At 41.5% G+C, this 22,527-nt stretch overlaps 2 protein-coding genes across 4 annotated transcripts; one reads left to right on the forward strand and one right to left on the reverse strand.

Annotated features, from left to right (window-relative positions):
• The first annotated feature begins 1,441 nt into the window (after positions 1-1,441).
• On the forward strand, positions 1,442-7,988 carry LOC111222137 (tripartite motif-containing protein 16-like protein). 3 transcript variants are annotated; one of them, XM_022745713.1, is made up of 7 exons: positions 1,442-1,938; positions 2,531-2,626; positions 2,720-2,953; positions 3,035-3,203; positions 3,293-3,355; positions 4,457-4,531; positions 4,661-7,988. In XM_022745713.1, the coding sequence occupies exons 1-7, from the start codon at positions 1,456-1,458 to the stop codon at positions 5,194-5,196; spliced, it is 1,656 nt and encodes a 551-aa protein (XP_022601434.1). In that variant the 5' UTR covers positions 1,442-1,455; the 3' UTR covers positions 5,197-7,988. The 3 variants fall into 3 exon arrangements, with proteins under 3 accessions (XP_022601434.1, XP_022601435.1, XP_022601436.1); XM_022745714.1 differs by having other exon boundaries at positions 4,460-4,531; XM_022745715.1 differs by lacking the exon at positions 2,531-2,626.
• Positions 7,989-9,958: 1,970 nt separating this feature from the next.
• LOC111222106 (sodium-dependent neutral amino acid transporter SLC6A17-like) lies at positions 9,959-18,996 on the reverse strand. The gene is made up of 11 exons (XM_022745678.1): positions 18,613-18,996; positions 15,675-15,832; positions 14,437-14,563; positions 13,105-13,286; positions 12,901-13,011; positions 12,555-12,796; positions 11,943-12,135; positions 11,647-11,839; positions 11,214-11,373; positions 10,971-11,133; positions 9,959-10,366 (listed from the first exon to the last, which is right to left on the reverse strand). The coding sequence occupies exons 1-11, from the start codon at positions 18,893-18,895 to the stop codon at positions 9,959-9,961; spliced, it is 2,220 nt and encodes a 739-aa protein (XP_022601399.1). The 5' UTR covers positions 18,896-18,996.
• Positions 18,997-22,527: the final 3,531 nt, after the last annotated feature.

Here is a 22,527-nt window from a genome sequence, read left to right on the forward strand (position 1 = left end):
TTTCTCTAGGTTTGCGAATCACTGGAAACATTTGGAAAAAGGTAAATACACAACTCAAAAAAATATAACATAGGTCTCGTCATTTTTAGACATTTTAATGTGGGAAATTTACATAACTTAAAGCTTTGGTCATGGCTTAGACAAACATATCTCATGTCGACAGATAAGAAAACAGTTTGTCAGCAGATTCTATTCATATTATTCTTGCTGTTATTGTAAACAAAATTGTAAAATACACAAATACATGGGCCTTTACATGACACCACTGTGAACGCTATGGTACAGTACATGTGTATGTTGCGCTTATTTTGACTGCTGAGGATATTAGATGTTCAACTTTCTACATATGTGCATGACAGGTACAATCAGAAAGCAAGCAAGCTAGGTTTTCACCTATGTCAGTGTTAAGTGTCATGAATAGTTTTATGAATAGAAACCATTCATCCAATGAGCTGGCTAAACAGAATAATTCATTGTTTATGTTAAAGGGAGAGGTTGTCTATGAGGGTAAAAAACTAAACAGAGCATCCTAACAGAGATGACCAGAAGTTGGTGTCAATACCTGAGTGTTGGTTCTGATACCAAAACAAAACTTTATTTCATTCTTCACACAGACGAATATGAACACATGTTTTTTATTTTTCAAACCCCTTTTTTCTAAATTTCCCTGAAAGTTAACACTTGTTGTAAACAGGATACCACACAGCATTCATCGCTCACGTTTGGTACTTGACGGTTTTTGATGAACAACATTGAGGTTGGACACTAAAGAGATAATACTATATAATAATGTGTTTAAAAATGCAATACCTGATGCACAAGTCAGCTTTTTGAATATATGAATTGGTAAGGACGATGTGCCTGAAACAAGAGAATTTGCAAGGAGAACAACTGAAAACATTTAATGGGAGAGAAATCACCATCCACACGGTTCATAGTCACAAACACAAACAGTCTGAGTTCAGTGTCAAATATGTTAAAATAAAACTGATCTGGTTGCCAGGGAGCAAACTCAACTTTGTCAGTTGTATATTCATTTTTATATCATTACTCTCTCGTCCTTCTGCGGGCTTAATTGTAAGTACACTCCTATCATCACACCTCCATGACCTGGCCTATACTGCCAAGGCCCCTTTATTTCACGCTGTTTGTAATTTCCATCATGATTAGCAGTTCTCTGAGCATTAATGGTGTCTACATTCCTCAGTAGTTGATATCTTCATAGGAGTTGAACATCAAATACATTCTTGTACCACTTGGTTCCATGCACCATTATATTCTGAAACATTACATTTATAAAGCATTGCAATATGATACTACCATTGTCTTCCTCTTTGTGCTAGTTTAAATATTTTAGTCACACCCATTTCCCCACTGACATCATGAGAACACATTCTATACCACTGTACCAGGAAACGAAACTAAACTTGTATCAGGCTGCCTTCCTCCGCAGACATGGCAGAGTCTCGAATTCCTGTGAGAGTTACTCACCTCTGCTGTCGAATCTGCAGCGAGGTCCTCAGGAATCCTACGACTATTCCCTGTGGACACAACTTTTGCGTGCAGTGCATCTGGGAATGTTGGGATAGGAACAAGAGGAACGACCGTCCTTGCAGCTGTCCTGAATGTGGTCATGTGTTTCCCTCCACACCCCAGCTGATCAAGAACACAACTCTAGCTGAGCTGGTGAGAGACACACAAAGGTTGGATAATGGCAGTGAGAAAAGGAAGCAGCAGCATTCAGGGGAGTCCCTCCATGGCCAGAAGAGACGCCGGAGCTGTACAGAAACATCTGGAAGCACTTTGTGCTGGAGGCACAGCAGCCCCCTGGATCTTTACTGCTGCAGCGATGAGGAGATCATCTGTGCAATCTGTGCTTCAACTCAGCATGGAGGACACCGAATCGGCTGTGTGGGAGAGGAACGGAGGAGGAGACAGGTACATGAACGGAAACACACAGACATACAGCAGTTTCTGACCTTTGTTTTTTTTTAAGTAGTGAGTAACCCGGGAGGGAGACTTTACTGGCTGTAAACCTGTTGAATATGGGGCCACATGAGTGAGGAAAACGGTTTTTCATTAGTTGTGGACAAGTCAGTGATTCCAGCCTTTAAGCTGCCATGCACAAAGTGGATCTGAGTCACTGCAGTTTGTCTTGTGCTGCAAATAAGTTATGTTGCACCTTTCCTAATTCCTAATGAAAACATGTCCCTTAATATCAGATTCAGTATGGCTGTAACAAAAATATTTCACTTCCAACTTCAAACTCACTTACCTCGTCAGTAAACTAGAGAAAATGTCATTGAAGCCAATTTCTTGCCAAAAATTTAGATGGAATAAACATTTAAAAAACAAACATAACAAAGTGAAACAATCCTCAGACAGAGCTCACCAAAACAGGAGGAAGGTACAGGATGTGCCATGACATAAAAAACATAAAAACATAAAAACAAAAAAAGAAAAGTTATGTTATTTCACTGACATGAATAAAACCAGTTTCATCAGCATGTTCATCCAACACACATTAAAGGAGGAGCTGAAGAACATGCAGACAAAATCCAAACAGATTCTCCACAAACAAAAGAAGAAATGGAAGAACTTGAGGAACATCCTCGAACAGATTCAGGTGAGGAGGACATGTGTCCAAAGTGTCTGCATATTGTTTGTACTCCAGTCCAGACCATGATTCAGCAATCCCGCTCACCTGTGCATACAACAGGAGGAGGCGAGACAAACGGAGGACTACTGTGAAGGCGTGGTGGTCAGCATCATCAACTCCCTCCAGAGACATTACCAGTCAGTGAAGGAGCTGATTGGAGCTCAGCAGGAGACCGCCACAGCTCAGGTCCACAGCTCCATACAGAGCCTGAAGGCGAAGATGGAGGAGATGAAGAAGAGGGATGCTGAGCTGGATCATCTAGCGCAGACTGACAGTGATGTCCATTTCCTGCAGGTACTGTGATCACACCTGTATCTGAATGATAGATTATGTCTCGAGTCCCATGTCTTATCCCCAATTCTCTTTCCCTCACAGCAATGGCTGTCACTGCAGCGTCTCTGTGAGAAAGAGCATCTCCACCCTCTGCATGAGGTTTCAGAGGATCCACGCCTCCCCTTTGAGTTCACAAAGAGAGCTGTTGAACAGATCGGGAGGCAGCTCGAGGAATTTTGCGCCAAAGAGTTTGCCTCTATTTCTGAAACTAGTATGTAGCTTTGTTGATATGTGGAAATATTGTCTCCTATCATTGTTTTTTTTAAAAGAATATTTGCACCTTTTATTTATTATACGTAGCTGAGAGTGGAGTGGGCGGTGACATGCAGGAAGGATGTGAAGAAAGTGTCTCGCAGTCCCAAGGTTTGTGTTTAAACTATTAACAGATTGCTTTGTGATTTTTATGTTTGATATGAAGAAGAAAGATATCTGTGCAATAATACAATTCTGCCATCTAATGAAATGTCTTACTCATTGAAAACCCCTTGTGTTGAAATTCTTAAATATAAGCAAAAGGATAAAAACTTCCACATTAGCAAAATGTGTAACAACCTGTGTGAAAATATAGAAAAACTGATAAATAAATAAAAATAATTTTATCTAGCCATGCAGATCATTTTCACCAAGTGAACCATAATAGTGCCACACCAAGTTCTGAAGATGTCTGACCATGGGTAAATAATCCCAGGTATCACATGGTTGCAACATTTTACCGCAGCTTACTCCACATAAAGTTAAACTTTATCCTAAACAATCATGTGTGAAGATGCTATTGGTCACCAAAATCCACATGGTCACATGTTCTTACACGTGTCTCGTTCTTTACTTAGCCCCTCCTTGACAATAACTAGATTTGGGAAACATTCTCTTAAGTTTATGCTTTCCTCTTATACCTCCTTATCTATAAGACCTTAGTTACCCTAGCATCGGAGGAGAGAAGTGTCTCCAGCTGTCCAATATCAGTCAGAGAAGTGACCAAACAGTAACCCATTGTATGACAAAGTGAAGGTCATTACGGCCTTTGCCCCGGGGACGCAGGTGAGGTTTAGGAAAACAAGATGAACAGTGGAGTTAGAAAAACTTTCCCTTCTCTTGAGGAGAGAAAGCTCAAAGATGGATTTAAACCCTGTGAGGGAATTTTGCTTCTGAGCTCTGTGTCACTGACTGATTGAGGGTGAAGGGTCTGCCTGAACTTTGCTTGAATTGATGATTCTTCCATGGTCTTTCCTTCTCTGAAAACCTCAACCACTGATGATAAGATTTTCTCCCTAACAAACCCTATCGGCAGAATTTATTTTTTGTTGGTGTTGTCTTTTGTAATTTGGGTGAACTGACCCTTTAAAGACTTTTAATGTGGCAGACGTTTTCATAACAGGAAAAACTGCTGTAATTGAGCATTATTGTTCGTGGCTGACACCTGATTGAACTGGTAGTGACACTTTTTGGTGCTCTGGTGTTGTTTAGCAGTTTTCTCTGGAGTTAGCAGCACTCTGACAGAAGAGATCGTGGAGCCGACAACCAGAGCAGAGTTTCTGCATTGTGAGTTTATCTTCTTATGCACTTGACACTAACAGCCTATTTATCAGCACTTTGCTCCACCGTAGACGCTCACAACTGTACTCTCAGTGTGCTGTTTCTATCCTGACAACTTTTTCTTCACGATCTCAGATGCATGTAAGCTTTCCCTGGACCCCATCACCGCTCACAAGGACCTGGTTGTTTCTGAGGGGGGCAAAGAGGTGAAGCTGAGGCCTCCTCAGCCATTCAGGAACCTAACTCCTTGTTACCCGCAGAGGTTCAGCCACCGACGGCAGCTGCTGTGCAGGGAAGGACTGCAGGCCGAGCGCTGCTACTATGAGATAGAGGTAGAAGGGAGCAAGGCTGAGATCGCCCTTGCCTACAAAGGAATAGTCAGAAAATCCCGCACTACACTGTCAGCTTTTGGGGGCAATGAAAATTCCTGGAGTCTTGATCGATCCAAACACTACTCTGTGAGTCACAAAGGTGACAGCATCCAGCTCACAGCGCCCCCCAGCCATCACAGGATCGGGATTTATCTGAAATTCAAAGAAGGAACTCTGTCATTCTACGAGGTGTCAGACAGTATGAACTTTCTTTACAAGGTTGAAGCCACGTTCACAGAGCCGCTGTATCCAGGCTTCTGGCTCGGAGAGAAATGTTGCATCAGGATCTGTGATCTGTGATTATAAATGACTGAGAGGTTCACAGACAGCCTGTGTCGGTTTGAAGGGAAATTTAACTTAAACAAAGCTAAAACTTCTTGTTTCTGAAAGTGTGTCTCACACATGGTCATGGCTGAATTTCCTTCTTATTTGTAGTCTTTGTATTTTTGAGGCTCAGTTACATGTAGACTTATACAGTTACCTCATTCTAGTTTGTATTAAGCAGCAGACTTCCTTTGACCTTCCCAGATTTTGATAACATTTCTAACTGTGCCACATTTCCATGTAATGAAACAATTCTGAATCAGAAAAATTCTGAAATCCAACAGCAGCTTGTCCACTCTTTATTATTAATACTTCTGGTGATGCTCACATTTTTTTTAATAATTGTCAGTATCGTACAATCATAATATGACTGAAGAAGGAGAAAGAGAGAAGCTGTAAAGGGACATTTCTAAACGTGTCTCCTGTACAGACAGTGCTTGAAACGTGTGCTCAATAAGGCCCTGCACTCACAGGTAATAAGAAGGAATCTACACACCAATACACAGTACCCCCGCACACACACACACACACACACACACACACACACACACACACATACATATGCACACACTTGTATATACACGAAACAAACTCCAGCACTTGAAAGGAAGAGTCTTACTATCCCTTTGGTAATAGGAGGTGGATCCTAATCTTTGCTATTAACTGACAATTTTTCTGATTATTCTGCATTTTAAATAACCTGATATTGCTTTTATACTGACCTTGAATTTACTTCCATGAGGACAACAAAACAATTGCTATGTTTTTTTTGTTTTTTTTTGCGGTCCTAGTGAAAAAGTGCATCAATCACATTCATTATAACTTTATGTTACACTAACTGCTAAAACAGTTTGTTTTTAAGACATTGATATACATCACATGAATAAAATCTATCTTCAGAATAATTTGGTTACACAAGATTATTTACAGACTTTAACAACATCTCTAAATGACACACCCTCAGCAGGAAGTACCTGCCTCAGAAACACAAGAAACACAAGAAACAAAACAAGACTTAAAGTTCATAGCCACACTAGTGGTTCTAAGAGAGTGTAACATTAACTACACAGCAGAAAACAACATTTCTGAATGGATGAATAATTTGGGGGCTAAGCTGCAAAGCTGTGTAGGCACCCATTGTGTTTCTATCTTTTCTGCTTGATCTTTTCTTCTTCTGCCATGTCTATGGCAGACCCCTAGAACCGCATGGTAAAAACATTTTGAAATTTGGCACACTGATTAGAGACACTCCTGCATCAATTTCCGCCATATTGGATTTTCAAGTCATATCTCAGCAACGCTTTTACGTATGAAAACCAAACTTCATACATGAACTCAGAGTATTTTTCAGCAACAGTTTGTATGTATCCAGACCAAACTTGGTACATGGTCTTGGGAACCCATTTCGAGGAAGCCCAAAATCATTGGTGTCATGTGGCCTCTAGGAGGCACTGCATTAAGTAAAAATATGTTATGGCTAATATTTTCTTTGCCTTCAAAATACAATTCTTGACTCTGGTATAACTGTCAAGGGTAATGAGTCTCAGAAAGGTCACAGTCTGAACCCTGCTGCACAACAGTTTTATGAACTATTTCTGTGCAACATTTCGATCAATCATGTTTACAAGTGTTCACGTTATGGGACATCTTAACATGCCAGCTGTAAGTCTTCTTGTGGTATAGCTTCTCACTCATGACTGGAGATCCCAGCTGTCTTAGTCAACAAACACTAACAAAACAAAATAGAAAGACACAAGGGTTTCTTTAAAGAATGTCATAGTGCCTAGCAAGAAGTTGTTGGCTAAAAAACACTATGGCTACTAAACAGGAATGTGAGCGGCACGTGTGAAAGTTTAAAATACTATGCTTGTTCAATGCAGCACTATATATTTTTTTAAATTTCTGTGTTTAATCACCTTTTGCAATGGACTTTGCTGGCACTTCTATACTATTTAGCACCAAGTTGGATATATTGGAGCTTTCAGGAAAATTCAACTTTCCCAGTTGTATGACTTAGATGATGACAGGAAAGATACATAAAAGTGCGAAACTGGTGATTACAGTATCTCCAATATGACATGAATGTGGCATTAAGCTCAGCTGGGCTTTGAGCAGAATGCTAGTTAGCATATTAACGCACATGCTAGCAGCAATTGAATGTGTTGCTCACATTTTCTATATAATATTTACCATGTTTGCTTGTTAGTACAGAAGCATGTTTAGCATGTACTTTTCAGCATGTTAGTCTGTTTTGTGTACAGTTAGCAAGAAAAACCTGCCTCTTTAGCATATTAGCATGCTATATTAGCATACATCTGAAAGTATAGCTGAGGCTGACTGGAATTATTTTTAGAGGTATCCTGTGATGAAATAAATTGTTGGACAAGAGGAAATTTTAACAGCATTTTGTGGTAAACTACTAGTGTGGCTACAAACAAGTAGACCAGTACAGCTAAAGTGGAGACAGATGAGCGGACATCACCTAACATGAGGTGCAGCCACAACACACACAACCAGCTGCTGCCAATACAAAGACTACACAGAGATCACACATCACCTCCACCCACCAGCAGCTTTTTCACATCCCACAACAAGAATGAATTACACAAACTACAAAATAGATTAGTCTTCAAATATACAGTTTCAGTAAGCATCACACAAGATGAAAATATACAGTATTTACTGGTCACTTTTAAAAGATAAATTTTTGTTATTCATCAGACCTACATACACTGCAAATATACAGGAATATAAATATCAATTTTTACCTGAACACCATGGCTTTGAATATTGTGATTAAAAAAATAAAAAGTATCCTCTTCCATTTAACATGAACTTAATGTGCTCAGTTTGAAATTGCAGACAGTATTGCACAAAGTTGTCAGTGTGAACAAAAATGAAAAATGTTCACAGAAAGATGGCCATCTTCATTTTACCGGTTCAGACTGTCTGCTGGCTTAACCTCAGTTTAACCAGGAGTCAAAGACCTTCATCACAAGGGAACCCTAGTGCTGCATGATGTCACTGTCGGTGTCAAGAGGTTTATTATTTCACAAATGATTACATGGTACAGAAACAGTGTGCGCATGTGTGTTTGAGCATATGTGTGCATGTATTTTATTTGTTTGCGCATGTATGTGCATGTGAGGAGTCTAAGGCGTACAGAAGTTCATACTATGAAGTTAGCTGAGTTTAATCTTCCATGACTTGGATTTTTTTGTTGCTTAAATTCCAATATCTTTTGGTCCATTGCTGATTTTTCTATTTCACGTTCATTATGTTGTTGGTCCATAGCGAACATAGTTTGTGCTACAACCTGAATATGTATTGCTTTGTCATTGTGTGGGACGTATCTGATGGCAGCAATTATTTTACATGTGCATAAATGTTCAAAATAACAGGTCAGAAATTAGGGTTAGTAATTAGCCTATGTAAAATCTCTTTTGTGCTTTTGGAGCATTTTCACTTTTGTAGGAAGAAAGTCATAACTGCATTAAAGAAGCAATCTGAGCAAAATCACATGAACAAGCTGTGCTTCCTGTCAGTGGATGTAACTGTCTTTGTTTCAGTTCTTCTATTTCAGTCATACAAGTTTAGTTCACTTTCCCTGCAGTTCAGCATATTGAGTCTAATATCCTGTCATATCAATATGTGGACTTCAAGTGTTTCCTTATCAACTTTTTACTCTTTGGTGGAGAAACTGGAATACGTGATTTCCTACAGCACAAGTTACACATGGTGTGTGTGATGGATGAGGGTGTTTTTTTTTAATCTCCTCCAGGTAACAAAAGTTATATTCTCCTATATTATATTACTATACTGTACATCACTGTTTACAGAATGAACAACACTGGCTACACACAAAACAGAGCAGGAGGTTGATTTAGGGTCTGAATGGAACAAATATGGGTGTCATTAGCGCAGCCTTAAGCATAGTTTACAATACAGAGTGTGCTGTGAAGATAAATCTATATGACAAGACCTGTTTTGTAGTTCAACAGCAGAACAGAGGTGCATGTCTGTGCTCAATGTAGACGTATAATACTGTGTATACACACTGAAATCATTGCATACTGTCTAATAGAAAATAACTTTTTCTGTGTTGAACTCTGCGGCTTTGACGCACAGTATCGCTACAGAGGGCAGCAATGCAAACAGTGACAGGCTTGAAACCTTAAAATAATCAAACTCACATTCATCTTGGCTCTCAGTGGCATGCACTGAGTGAAAACCTGTTCACCCAGCACAATCACACCGGCTCTACTACATTCGTTCTTTCATATCCCCTGCACAGGGATGTGCATTATACTGTGGGGGGCTACGTCTGCTGAGGATCCTTATACTAAGGCAAAGAAAAGCAGAGAACTTCATCTTAAGCACATAAACCATGTGATTTTGAATACAGAATAGATAGAGATGTACAGTGTGTCACTGTCAATCTCACCCTGATTTCAGTGTTTGATCAGCTGTTAAGAGTGAATTTTTTTCCCTGTTTTTGACATTTATCTCCAGACTGTCTACTTGTCCAGATGCTGAGAAACATGGAAACGTTTTGGACATCTTCTCAGGTGGTTCCTTTGTGTTGCTTTGGAAAGTAAATGAGGGGGCTACATACAGTTTGGTGGTGTTAGTGGGGCAGTGGTGGGGATTCTCGTGCTGCAGTGACCCCCAGTGGAGACTTTAAGGTAAACTGAGCTACAGGACTGGATGTTGGGGTGGGGGGGAGTTTGGGCAGCAGTCAAGAGTCAGACTCTGGTGTGACTGGTGTGGTTGGTGTTGTCGGCGTGGTGGGGCTGATAGCAGCGTTTTGATAGCTTGTACCGTAGCAGCTGTTTGGAGACAGGGAGTTGGGGTCCAGGGGTTTGTTCCCTCCAGGAGTGAGGTAAGCTCTGTGCGCCGGCACTGATGACGGGGCCTCGCCGGGCTTGGCGCCGAGGATGAATCTGGCCTCGTCCTGCTCCTCCAGGTTGGACATATCCTTCATCATGGTTTTACGGTAAGAGACGGACAGCTTGTTTGAGCCGTCTGACATCAGGTTGAAGTGACGGGCGATGAAGACGATAGGGAGAGGAAGCATGGCCACTACAATGAGGGAAAAGCACATGCCTAGTGCCCAGGGAGGGTAGCTCTCGAAACGTTCCTGAGCCTGCACACACAGAGAGAGTTCAGTGAGGATGAGGAATTTGAAAATTAATAGGAAGAAAAAAGGAACAATTCAGAAACATAATCATAAATAACAATCTTTTTGGGACAAATATTTGTCTATGAGCCTGAGCCTGATGAAAATGACAAATAAGTCAATTAAGGTCAGTTTTATTTCTCTACTTATCTCAATTTATCTCTGTCCTAAGGACATTTGCTAAATACTGTATAATTTCGAGGTACTTGTCCTACACTTGGGTTCTTCCTCTTCCTCCTCTTATGCTACTTTATACTTCTACTTTCACTTCACTGCATTTATCAGCTGTAGTTACTTTGTAGATGAAAACTTTAGATGCAAAACATACGATCAGTTTATAAAATACGATGCATTTTATAAATTTAACTACCCAACAGTATATAAAGTAGAGTATATAAATAGAAACGCTCTTTAGTACACAGGTGCAAATCTGTTGCAAAATTAGTACTTTTATTTTTGATACTGTAATAATACTACTAATACTTCTGTACTTTTACTTAAGTAAGATTTTGAATGCAGGATTCCACCACTGCTGCTGGAAACACTCACACACCCACACACACTGACTGACCAGGTCTTCGACCCAGGCGTTGTATCCCGGGGGGATGATGGCCATCTCTATGACAGTGGCTGAGATGAGAACGATGAGACAGATAGGGGAGACGTACTTCCACAGGTAGAAATAGATCATGGACGGTCGGAAACCCAACATGTCCTCCAGGTCCTGCATGAACCTGATACAGAAGAGCAAGAATATTACAGTAATCATCTGAAGACATGAACACACGGGCAGCTGACCTACAGGTAGATGTACCTTTTAGTGCCGTAAATCCAAGCGACGGACAGATTTTCCAGGATGACCACTACAGTGAGAGGCAGACCAGCAGAATAATCATCGAACATGGTGACAAAGTAATTCCCTGAGCGCTGAACGAACAGCAGGCCACACAGGAAGGCCACGATGCAGCAACACACTGGAACAAACATATAGAAGAAGAAAATGAGATAATTTGGGGGAAAAGACAAAAACAACAACATTTTTTGGTCCAATAGATGAGAAAATGGAAAGTAGAATGGTTTTTGGTCCTAGTACTGTTTTGCTTTCAGCGCACTCAGAGCAATTATACAAAGCCTAATGCAGCCCACTCCCAAATGTGCTTTAATCCTTTTCAAGTGCTGAGTAATGAGTTTCAGCTATTAAAAACATATAGTGGCCTGGCCCGGGGGAGTCAGTAGGGGAGGTTTACCTGTGAAAAGCTCCTTCTGGACTTTGTAGGTGTCAAGGACAGGTGTAGTGATGCCGGTCATGGTGCCGATCATGCTGCCCAGACCGAGGTTAATGAGCATGAAGAAGAACATGACCGACCAGAACGGAGACGCTGGGAAATGGGTCATGGCTTCTGTGAAAGCGATGAAAGCCAGGCCGGTGCCCTGGACAGCCTGCAGAGAGATGGTCAGAGGAGTAAAGGCAGCAAACGCAATGAGTCGAATACAGAACATGCTATAGATATACATCTGTGGAAAACTGTGCCAAAGGTTCAACCTTGTTGAGCTCGTCCTCCAGGACACAAGGCTCCAGACCCAGCTGGTCGAAGCTGCCCTCTTTGACCGTCTTGATGACCCCGTACATCTCAGCATAGTCTGATGTGGTGAGATGGGAGAAGTTCACATGTGGAGGGATGAGATCGTGACTCAGGACGTTTGAGTTGAGGTATCCCAGGATCTTCTCAGCATTCCTACAGTGTTAGAGGGAGAAAAAATGTGAAAGGATGAAAGAGATGGTATTAGCATAGAAACTGCTTGAGCTGTGATTTTATATGTAAAATATCTTTTTTTTCTGTCAGGTCATCTGCTTAGCTTTTACATACTTCTTCTCATTCTCAGTTCTAATATTTTCTCTGTCAGACTTTGGCCTTGTTTTGTTCAGGAGCTAAATTTCAAGTGTCATAACAAAGGGCCTGACTTGCTGTTATCATGATGGGTTATTGAGTCTAGATTGATGCATGACATGAAATTTACCATTACATGTAAACAAACAAGAGCCTGTTATGATCAAGCTTTTTGTTTTCACATTCTTGTTTTCATTTTTTACTGAAGGATTTTATGATCCACATACAGTGACCGGTGCTTGAGGATAAACTGCTTTTGAACTCACTCTACGACACACTTTTCATTCATGAGGTTGGCCTTGAAGCCCAGCACAGCGAATACCACCAGTGTGGCCAGAATGGAGGTGAAGAAGTTGATGAAGGAGACGAGCACAGCGTCGAAATGACAGTTGTTGTCGATCTTATTGTAACTGGAGAAAGCTATGACTCCTCCAAAGCCCAGACCCAAGGCGAAGAAGACCTGTGTGGCTGCCTCCCTCCACACCTGAGGCTCCAACATCTTCTCCAGCTGCGAGATACAAGGCATTAGTGTTAGGTATATTATATATACAGTATATATACATATGAATATTTAGTCTGAGCAAGCAAGCAAGGGAATCGAAGCAGTCTCACCTTGGGAGTGAACATGTGAGCGATACCATCCACCGATCCCTTCAGCATCAGCCCCCTGACCAGGAAACAGAACAGCACCACATAGGGGAAAAGAGAGCTGAAGTACATCACCTGTAAATGAGGGGAGGAAAAACTAATTTAGGAAAGGGAAAGCAGTGGTCTACTTCATATTTTTCTCTCATCATGTCATCCGTCCATCTGTACCTTCCCAGAGGAGGCGATTCCCTTAATGACAGCGAGACAGACGATGATCCAGGCCACAAACAGAGACAGGGTCATCTTGACGTTGAGGCCGCCGCTCTCCGCGATGGTGCTAGTCGTGTTCAGAGTCTGACGGTACCAGAAATAGGTCGTAGCTGAGCTTTTGTCGCACTCCGGCTCCACAACTGCACATTTTTGCAGACAGACGGAGATGGAGGGTTTAGTTTGGGTGATAATGAGTATATAGGAGAAGAAGTGGGTGTGAAGATGCAGCTGTGAGGTTTGGATGTCGCGGCGAGGAAGGCGGCGAGGGAGGAAGGAGAAATATAACGAGATCGAGAATGTTTGCTCAGCGTCAATATCTCAATCCTCGGCTGGTTTACACCTCTCAGACGTAATTGAGCTAAACAAGGTCATCCGTGTACTTGGTATGCAGAGCATGAACCTCCAATTCACATCACCTGAGATGTTTTCCAGCGCACACACAGTATATTCTCTCGTTACCTTGGGGAAATGATATATACTGTGTGTGGCGTGGTGCGGAGTTTAGAGCAGTGGTACGATTCTCCACATAATACCGCAGGATGGTGCAGGTTTATATATGCGGATGCACACGCACATAGATGTTTATGCATGTGTGACAATCTAAATCTTCTGCATTCGATATGTCCTCTGCTAAATTCAGTGTTTATTACTGTAATTACGGTCTGGTTCCATCACGACGCTTCGGTCTGTCAAACTGGATACAGATCCATGAGAAGCAGACAGACACAGTGTTTCTTTCCTTCCAGTGAAATGTTTTACATTCTGCTGCTGTCCTTCAACATTAGCGTCCTTCAGTCTGGGAGGCTGAATCTCTGCTCCCTGTCTCTCTCCCAGCAGTATAATCAGCCTTGCTGAGTCATACACATGCTTTCAAGAGTTTCTTGGCTGCCCCGGGGTTATGTTATTATCACCACTAATCGAATGAACTCCAGAGAGTTTTAATCTGGATTAGGTCTGTGAAGTTGTGACCGAAAGTCGTAAGAAAGTTACCGCAATTCGTCTGATCTGCTTAGGTGTGTCATCATGGGCTGAGGCTGAAGGGCTTGATGCCATGCAAATTGTGAGAGCAATATACATACTGTTATGACTGATCAAATGGATACCGTTTTAAACAATGATGATCCTGAATCCTGATGGCCTAGAGCCAAAATACATGGCATTTTATACGCTTGAAGATTAAAGCAGGTTGACATTTTAGTTTTCTTGTAATGTGCCTCACACTGAGCTGCCTCTGCCACATTTTAAAAGGTGATATACAAACAAAGTGGCTTAGTATTTAATGTCACTCACTAGCAAGTGTCCCATTCTTTCTGATTGGGCATTCGCTCCACGGCAGAGGAAACTGAAAGGACTGGAAGAAGTAGAAGATGCTCCAACCAATGATCACATTATAGTAGAGACCCACGAAGCCACATACCTGGATAGATAGATAGATAGATAGATAGATAGATAGATAGACAGACAGACAGACAGACAGATAGATTGATAGATAGATTGATAGATAGATAGACATATGGTTAGCGAGTTGAAATTTGTTTCTTGACATTTCACAGTATGCTCTCTACTATGTGACATAAACAGCCAGCACACATTAAGAGAAATTACAAATATATGATGTCGACTTTTCTGCCAACATTTCATTGCAGAATAAGAGCCGTGCAGAGTGAAAGTATGCAAGTATGCAAACGAGGCATGTGCATGTCCCATGTTGCTGTCAGTCTTCTGAGCAGTCTTGCCAGCCAGGACATTCAGGAGCTAAATAAGGTTGAGGAAAGCATGAATAATTAAAGTGCTCTCTTTTCAACAGTGATCTTCTATGAGATATTTATAGCTACTTCTGCGCCAGCCGCGCAACTCCAGAGAAAGGCTGCCTTTCACTCTCAAACACGTCGATACCTCCCATACACCCAGGAGAGGCTGAGGCAGTGTGAAGGTTGTTATCGTGACTTCATCCTGCTTACTACTATATCAGTTTCATGGTTGTTGAACCTTTACATACAACAGTGCATACATCAGAGATAGACAGACAGACAGATAGATAGATAGATAGATAGATAGATAGATAGATAGATAGATAGATAGACAGACAGACAGACAGACAGACAGACAGACAGACAGACAGATAGATAGATAGATAGATAGATAGATAGATAGATAGATAGATAGATAGATACAGTAGATAGATAGCCCATGCAGAAAAGAAGGCCCCCTCATAAATCACACAGACAGAGCGTTGGCTTGTTTTTTGTTTTAGCCTTAAACAGCTGCTCATTCAGCAGCTGTGCTTCTGTTTAATTGCAGGGACTTGACAGCTGTTTCCTCATTACAGCCTCCTTGATTCTTATCAGAGGACTCACACCTTCTCTCTCCACCACGCTGCTGTCCAACTGCTTTTCTGAGGCGCCATTAAAAGCTACCCAAGAAAGTATAATCACAAGTATGTGTTAGGCTCACAGCTATAGAGATGACAGATGATGACAAAATACAATAAAATAAAAATTTAGAGCCCGGCTGGCTGCTTCTCTTACCATCAGACTTGACATCCCTATCCCACCTAGACGGGGACAGACGTAGTTCCACACACCGATGCTCCCACGTCGGATCTTCTGACCAACCGCCAGCTCCAAGAAGAAGAGCGGGATCCCAATGATGAGGAGGAGGATGAAGTAGGGAACCAGATAAGCACCTGGAAAACAGGGAGGCTTATAGCTGAGCAGTCACACTGACCTTGACCTTTGATCTTTGACCACTAAAATCTACACCGATCATCCGTGACTCCAGGTGGACATTTGTGCCAAATTTACTACTGAGATATCGGGATCACGAGAATGGGATGGACGGACAACTTGACAACATAATGCCTCTGGCCCTGGCTGTCATAAAAACAACAGAGGTGTCTGTCATTAACTGTAGTGTCGTTTGTTGTTGTTGTATTTGTTTGACACAGACACAAAAGGAATGTGTTTCTGTAGGAATTAAAGACAATGTTGAGCAGAGGTATAATGCACCAAAATATTACAATGACTATTACAAAAATAAAAAAACACCTGTACAATGTCAGGCAATGAAACAGCCCTGAAACAAATTCTCCTTTGAAGAGTATTACACAAAAGATATTAGAAACACTCTTGAATAGAAAATAAAAACAGACACATTACAAACAGCCTCACTAATGACCACAGAGTTGAATCAGCAACTTTTTGACACAGTCACAATGATGAATGAAAATTTTAGGGTTAACCTAAGACTGATAAAGGTACCATTAACAAATTAGCAAATTGGCTAAAACATGCAAAATGTTGTTATGTTTTTTTTTTAATGTGATGAGTTAAATAAGGTTTCTTGTTAATATTTGTTTTAATACAATACTTACATACTAATTCGACAGTTTTATTTTAGTTTAACTTGCATAAATGATTTAGTGATTCAGTGATTCAGTGAGATATATTTACCCGACAAACCCCCCCCACACACACCACCACCCAGCTCCTTAATAATGTAAGGATCCCGGCTCCACTGACAAATAATCTTTGAATTTCATTTTAATTTTCATGGAATTCTAAATTTGTCTCTTTGCAGCTTAATCCAGAGAGGCATAATCAGGATGCAAGTGTTTTTTATGTGTGAAGGGTGAGCCATCATCCAGGATATAAAGACTTACAGCAGGCAAACATGTACTACTATTAATACATCAAAAGTAGGAATTACATTCAGTGGCACACATGTCTCATAGCGGGTGGAGTAATGAGGCAGAAAGAGGAGAAGAGGCGAGAGGCTAAATCAAGAAGGCTGGAGTCAGAAAGAAGGTTAAATGTAGTGAGGAGTTTTGGGCCTCTGCTGACAAACACTGAGCGACTTCAAGCAACTCCACTTCATCACAGGTTATTTAAGCTGGAGCCAGATATAGATATATCACAGTCACGGGCATAAAGATGTGACAATCGGGGGAGAAATGATCGAGGGTGATAACGGAAAAAAGAGAAAGGCACGGTGAGGGAGGGAGATGGAGGAACAGAGAGAGGAGCCCGCACAGCGATAACTCCCAAACAACACAGACCTTTAATGTGTCTGTAATTGGCTGCCAGACAGCAAATTACACAGTGAAAAATGGCCGCTCGCCAGACTACATAACCTGACTGATCTGGGAGTGAGTCTACCGTCAGTAAATCCTCTCTATAGGCAATAAATCCTGCATATATGCAGTAAACCGGACTCTGAAAACACAGTGGAAGCAGTATCATGTCTGTCAATCCACGATGACACGGTGTTTTTCACCTATAGTGAACACAGGTTTACACTGTGTACGCCTCAGATTGCAGACATCTCTACCAAAATAATACCTCATCAGCTATCGAGTATCATTTGAGCCTGGCCTGTCCTGCCGGCAGTGGGAATCAATGGTGCAGCTATATTTAGACGGTGCTGTTTTCTACACGATACAGCTGCTCTCTCGACAGTTCAGTGCTGAGTGGAAGTGCAATGTGTAGTTTGTGATGGTCGGGGTCAATTCGCCACTAAAGCTGAACATGCAACGCATATCCTTACAACGTGATATGCGTGCAAATCAGTCTGATTGTCTGGAAAATTTTAGCCACAAATCACTCATGTTATATCGGGCTGGGCTGCACTTTTAAAGTCAATATCACAATATGGCAAAAAATGTGCAAAATGATAAAACTTGTCATATGTGAAACATGAACTTTAGTTACTAATTTGGATGCTTTTTAATTACAATTTGTTTTGAATAATTAATGTGGATAAAAGAAACAATGACATGAGGTATTATGATACTATCAGATGTCTGTAGCCTGCGCCACATCTCTGCTTGAGGCAAGAGTTGAGGCATAACACACTCTAAACCTCTGACTGATCTGATAGTAGTTGGGTTGCATTGTGGGTAATGTAGACGCCAGGAATGATAAGGAAAAAGAATGAGTGGGGTAGATTATAAAAGACTGTATGTCTGGTTCTGCTGTGTAAATTTTGATAATGTATTTTTTAAAAACTGCTCATTGTGAGTCCGACCATGTTATAGCAGTGCAAGCTCCATTGATGGAGAACTGTTTTAAGTTCTTTTTTAAATATGGCGATGTTTTGCCTACTATTTCCTTAACATTGCTACAGTTCCCATGTTTTGCATTTCATATGATCACAGCTTCCTTTAAATATATAGATGATATCAGTTTTTGTTCTTTCTTAGTGTCCATTGTTTTTGGGAGAGTATCAGCATCTGCTGCTGTCGGTTATATTGTCTTTATGTGAATTTAAGTTTAAATGCAGTTCCTGATTTTAACTTCAGAATAACGTCTGAGAAAGTAAAGAGACTAGATTACTAGCTCCTGTAACACTGGTAAAAATGGACTTGATTACAATAACTGTTAAAGGAGCTGTAAATGAAATCTATTACCGACTTGACCATACCCTTTACTTTGCTTAGCTTGTACTGCGCTTTTCCCTCCAACTCACCTCCTCCATTCTTTTGGCACAGGTAGGGGAAGCGCCACACATTGCCCAGGCCCACAGAGAAGCCCACCTGGGCCAGGATGTACTGGAGTTTGCTGTTCCAGGCGGGGCGTCCATCGCTTTCCGGCACCTCTAGCTGCGGGGCTTTCTTCCCAGCGGCCCCTCCGACGTTCAGGGAACTGCTCTTGCAATCGAGTGGCTCCTCGTGTGCGAGCAGGTCAGCCACCGACTCTGTGACGTGCTCATGGCTCTGCTCGCGCTGCGTCACCTTGCTGTTCTTAGGCATGAGGGAGGCTGAGGGTCGGGGAGGGGGTGGGGGTGGAGAGAGAAAGAGAGAGCGAGAAAGAGACCGGTAGGAACACAAAGAAGTGATACAGGCAAAGAGTGCAGAAGAGTTGGATGGATGTAACTATGAGGGAGAAGCTGAAGAGTGACAGCTGGATTTCAGGCCTCAGTCCTGCATCAGAAAAACAGAAAAATCAAATAGAAAATTGCACTTAGATGACATCATCCAAATCAAAATTGTACTAATGTTCCATTGTTAGACAAAAATCCCATAAATACACTTCTTTTTAAATAAAAGAAATGTGACGTGTGGCTCCTTGACGAGGCTCATTTGATATACAGTCATTTTAAGCTTCCTTTTCCTGGCTGTGATCTTTAAATAACTATTCACACAATCGCCGACACAATTATTCCTCCATTTAGTGCTTGGTTAGGCTCGTAATAAGACACTGGATTGTAACACATGGTTGTGCCGCCGCAGAACCACGAGGGATGTCAACATAAAGACAGGCGACCATTTGTCACACCTGTGTGTTAACTTAACCCGGTTCTTTTGACAAAAACTCAGCAGGGACTTGAACAGGCATTTTCACACACACACACACAAAAAACCCCACAACAGTAATGTGTCTCTCATGCAATGTTTTTGGTTCCAAAAAATTCCCAATCCTGCAAATTGTTCTATTTAATTTCCCTGTTCTGAAAAGCTTAACTTCAGTGACGCTTTTTTTTCCCTGTAAATCCCCTAATCCTCTGAAGCCTTGCGGCAACATCCATCCTCACCCCTCTTTCAGGAAGTGGTTGGTTCAGCCCAAACCTAATGGAGGAAGTGAACATGATGCTTTGGATGAAGTGCTGTCATGTGTTCTCCTGATCCACAAGCCTCTGTGTAGGCTCATTACTTATTGAGTGAATGGTTTCTCCGTTATAAAAATCTGCCATGCACTGAAATGCAAAACTGCCAACGCTTGTAGGTTATTTGGACACTGTTTTCCATGAGGACAGAAAACAAGAAAGATGAAAAGCTATGAGTGTCACAAGAGTTCATTCCTGTGCTGGAACGGAAGTGACTGATCCTGTTAACAAGGAAGCAGTGGATGACAGGAGCTGAATGAAGATGCTGCACCTCGAGTGTGATGCAACAACAGTGATGCACACGAGCCTCCATCGTCACAACACTCGCTGCTTACGTCAGCGTAAAACAAACTCTGTGTTACTATCTGCTGATTCTCCACAAAGACTATAAACTCCACACAAACCCTCTCACAGCTCCTGCTCATGACAACAAAGCTACAAACACTCAGGATGTGTGTTTGCCTCCCTTGTTTATTCATTTTTCATCCCACACCAGATTTCCATGTCAAGATGAGCCTATGATGCAATAATCCATGCACAGCCATTCACAAGTCTTCATAATCCTCTGTGCATTAACTGTAAAGCCCCTGTGTCTGCTTTTCTGTCTTGTCATTCAATCCCACACTACAGTATACAAGACACGTAATATCAATCAGCGCCTGCATCATCCAGCCAACGCTGAGGCATGAAAACACATCAACTCACCCAACCAATAATCCTGCTGGAAAAAGAAAAAGAAAAACACAACACACAGTTCAGATGACTTTAGCTGATGCTATGAGTCTCATTGTGTGGAGCGATTTTATGCCACAGCATAAAAATATGTTTCACCATAGCTGGAAAAAGGCTTCCTGTGGCAATGTTATCTTTCTCCTCAGACGATCACAGCTTTGTCCTTGGAAAAAGATCTACACATAACTTGTGTAAATATCTGCCTGGCCTTTATATATTTATTTTCTATCAGGTAACCTGCATTCATCAGAATAACTACTCACATATGCACTACAACATACCGTGTATCTGCTCCAGTATAACCACACAAATGACTTATTTGACTAAGATCATTTTGAGCAAAGGTCACATCAACAGCAGAAGGTGCAATATGGAAATATTTGCTGTATTTAATTAAGACTTAAGATAAAAGTATCATCTGTCAGCTGTAATGTGAATGTTGCAATTTCATGTTGTTACACATGCTGCTATATGAATTTGTAGAGTCAAAAATGTGTAATCAACACTTCACATGAAGGGAAGCATTACTAAATGACTGCTATTATCACCATACCAGCATATTTTTGCATAAAAGCCCCTTTTTAAGGAATCACATTCCACACTGGTAACTTAAAGGCACCAACAAGGTCACAAGTTCAGCCTTCAGCACTTCTAACCATGAACACATGCTCTTACATGTCTCTGTTTCCAGTGTCAGACACATCACAAAATCATGAATATCCTGGGAAAAGTTATACTCCCATGCAGGCATCACTTATCGGGTGGAAGCCTGTGATAAATATGTGTGTTAATATGTTTTTCTATGGGTTATATTGGAAAAGATAATGGTGAGGTTCCCAGACAGGACAAACAGGAGGAAAAACAGCAGGGCTCAGCTTCAGTAATCAGTCTTGTTTAAATGTCCACACTTGTTCATCAATCGATTACTGATCCTGTGATTACCAGCCTGCTTTAAAAATCAGAGCCACTGTTAGAGTTTAATCAGCTGTTTCACAATGGATATCAAAAAGTATTAAAAGTCTGAAGTGTTTAACAGCCAATTACATGCTCATTCAACTGGTAACAGCCCATTTTATTTCAGAAAATTTAGATTTAGAATACGGATTAACTGAAAAATAGCACTAAGAAATGAACTTGAAACCCTCTTTTGAGTGTAAAACACAGAGCAGCTGCAGGTTGTGAAAAGCTCCTGAATGCTCTCAGTAATCAACGCCACAACACAGATTGTTCACATTGTGAACACCAGGTGACACATCTGGTGCTGATGCTGATAGTCTAGTGTCATCCCTGGTTTTACTGCTCACCATGAGTGATGCTTTGGCTTCTTAAATAAACAATCAAGGTCAAATGCGACTATTTCCTGACCTCTGTGTAAACTAGAGCACATGGTGCAAATTTTACACGATTATAGACTTCACGTGACTCAACGTGTTTGTGAAAGACCTAAACTGAGCGATTCAAACTCTTTCTAAGCTGCCAGTGAACTTCTGCAGAAATAAGCAGTCTACGTCTTTATAAACCCAGCAGATAACAAGGAGTCAGTGGAGGGATGATTTGAAAAAAAACAAACAAACAAATCTTTCTCACCGTGAGTCTTCAGCAGCGATCAACAATATCCAAGGTTTACTGAGAACGCAGCCGTCAGAGAATATGTGGAGAGAGTCATGAATACATCCGCTAGGCTGCACTTGCATGTCGGAGTGGGACTGACTGAGCGCTCACAGGACACTGGAGGAGGACGGAGCATCACATGCTACTCTGCCTGCACTTGACATGCAGGGTGGAGAGTCCGGGGCGCACCGTGACGCACAGAGCGCTGCTCGTTATCAACAATGACAAATTATCACCTGCCACTCACTTACTTGTTGTTATTTGAGACTGCATCTCTGCGCGGGAAGCAGGGATGCTGAGAGAGAGAGAGAGAGAGAGAGAGAGAGAGAGAGAGAGAGAGAGAGAGAGAGAGAGAGAGAGGGTATAAAACTGTGCGCGGATTTGTCAAGGTTATCCACTCCTACCTGAGGAAGTGGTTTTCTGACGCAGCTTTCG

Source organism: Seriola dumerili, unplaced genomic scaffold (genome assembly GCF_002260705.1).
Source record: "Seriola dumerili isolate Sdu_G_001 unplaced genomic scaffold, Sdu_1.0 BDQW01000089.1, whole genome shotgun sequence".
Taxonomy (NCBI): Eukaryota; Metazoa; Chordata; class Actinopteri; order Carangiformes; family Carangidae; genus Seriola; species Seriola dumerili.

Excerpts from the sequence above, each read along its gene's own strand:
- LOC111222106 (XM_022745678.1), bottom strand. The coding sequence starts at position 18,895 with ATGCCTAAGAACAGCAAGGTGACGCAGCGCGAGCAGAGCCATGAGCAC. Across the intron at positions 14,564-15,674 it reads TAGGGATGTCAAGTCTGATG|GTATGTGGCTTCGTGGGTCT; the intron begins GTAAGAGAAGCA and ends CTATCTATCCAG. Across the intron at positions 13,012-13,104 it reads GAATCGCCTCCTCTGGGAAG|GTGATGTACTTCAGCTCTCT; the intron begins GTACAGATGGAC and ends CCTCATTTACAG.
- LOC111222137 (XM_022745713.1), top strand. The coding sequence starts at position 1,456 with ATGGCAGAGTCTCGAATTCCTGTGAGAGTTACTCACCTCTGCTGTCGA. Across the intron at positions 2,954-3,034 it reads GTGATGTCCATTTCCTGCAG|CAATGGCTGTCACTGCAGCG; the intron begins GTACTGTGATCA and ends TTTCCCTCACAG. Across the intron at positions 3,356-4,456 it reads AAGTGTCTCGCAGTCCCAAG|CAGTTTTCTCTGGAGTTAGC; the intron begins GTTTGTGTTTAA and ends GGTGTTGTTTAG.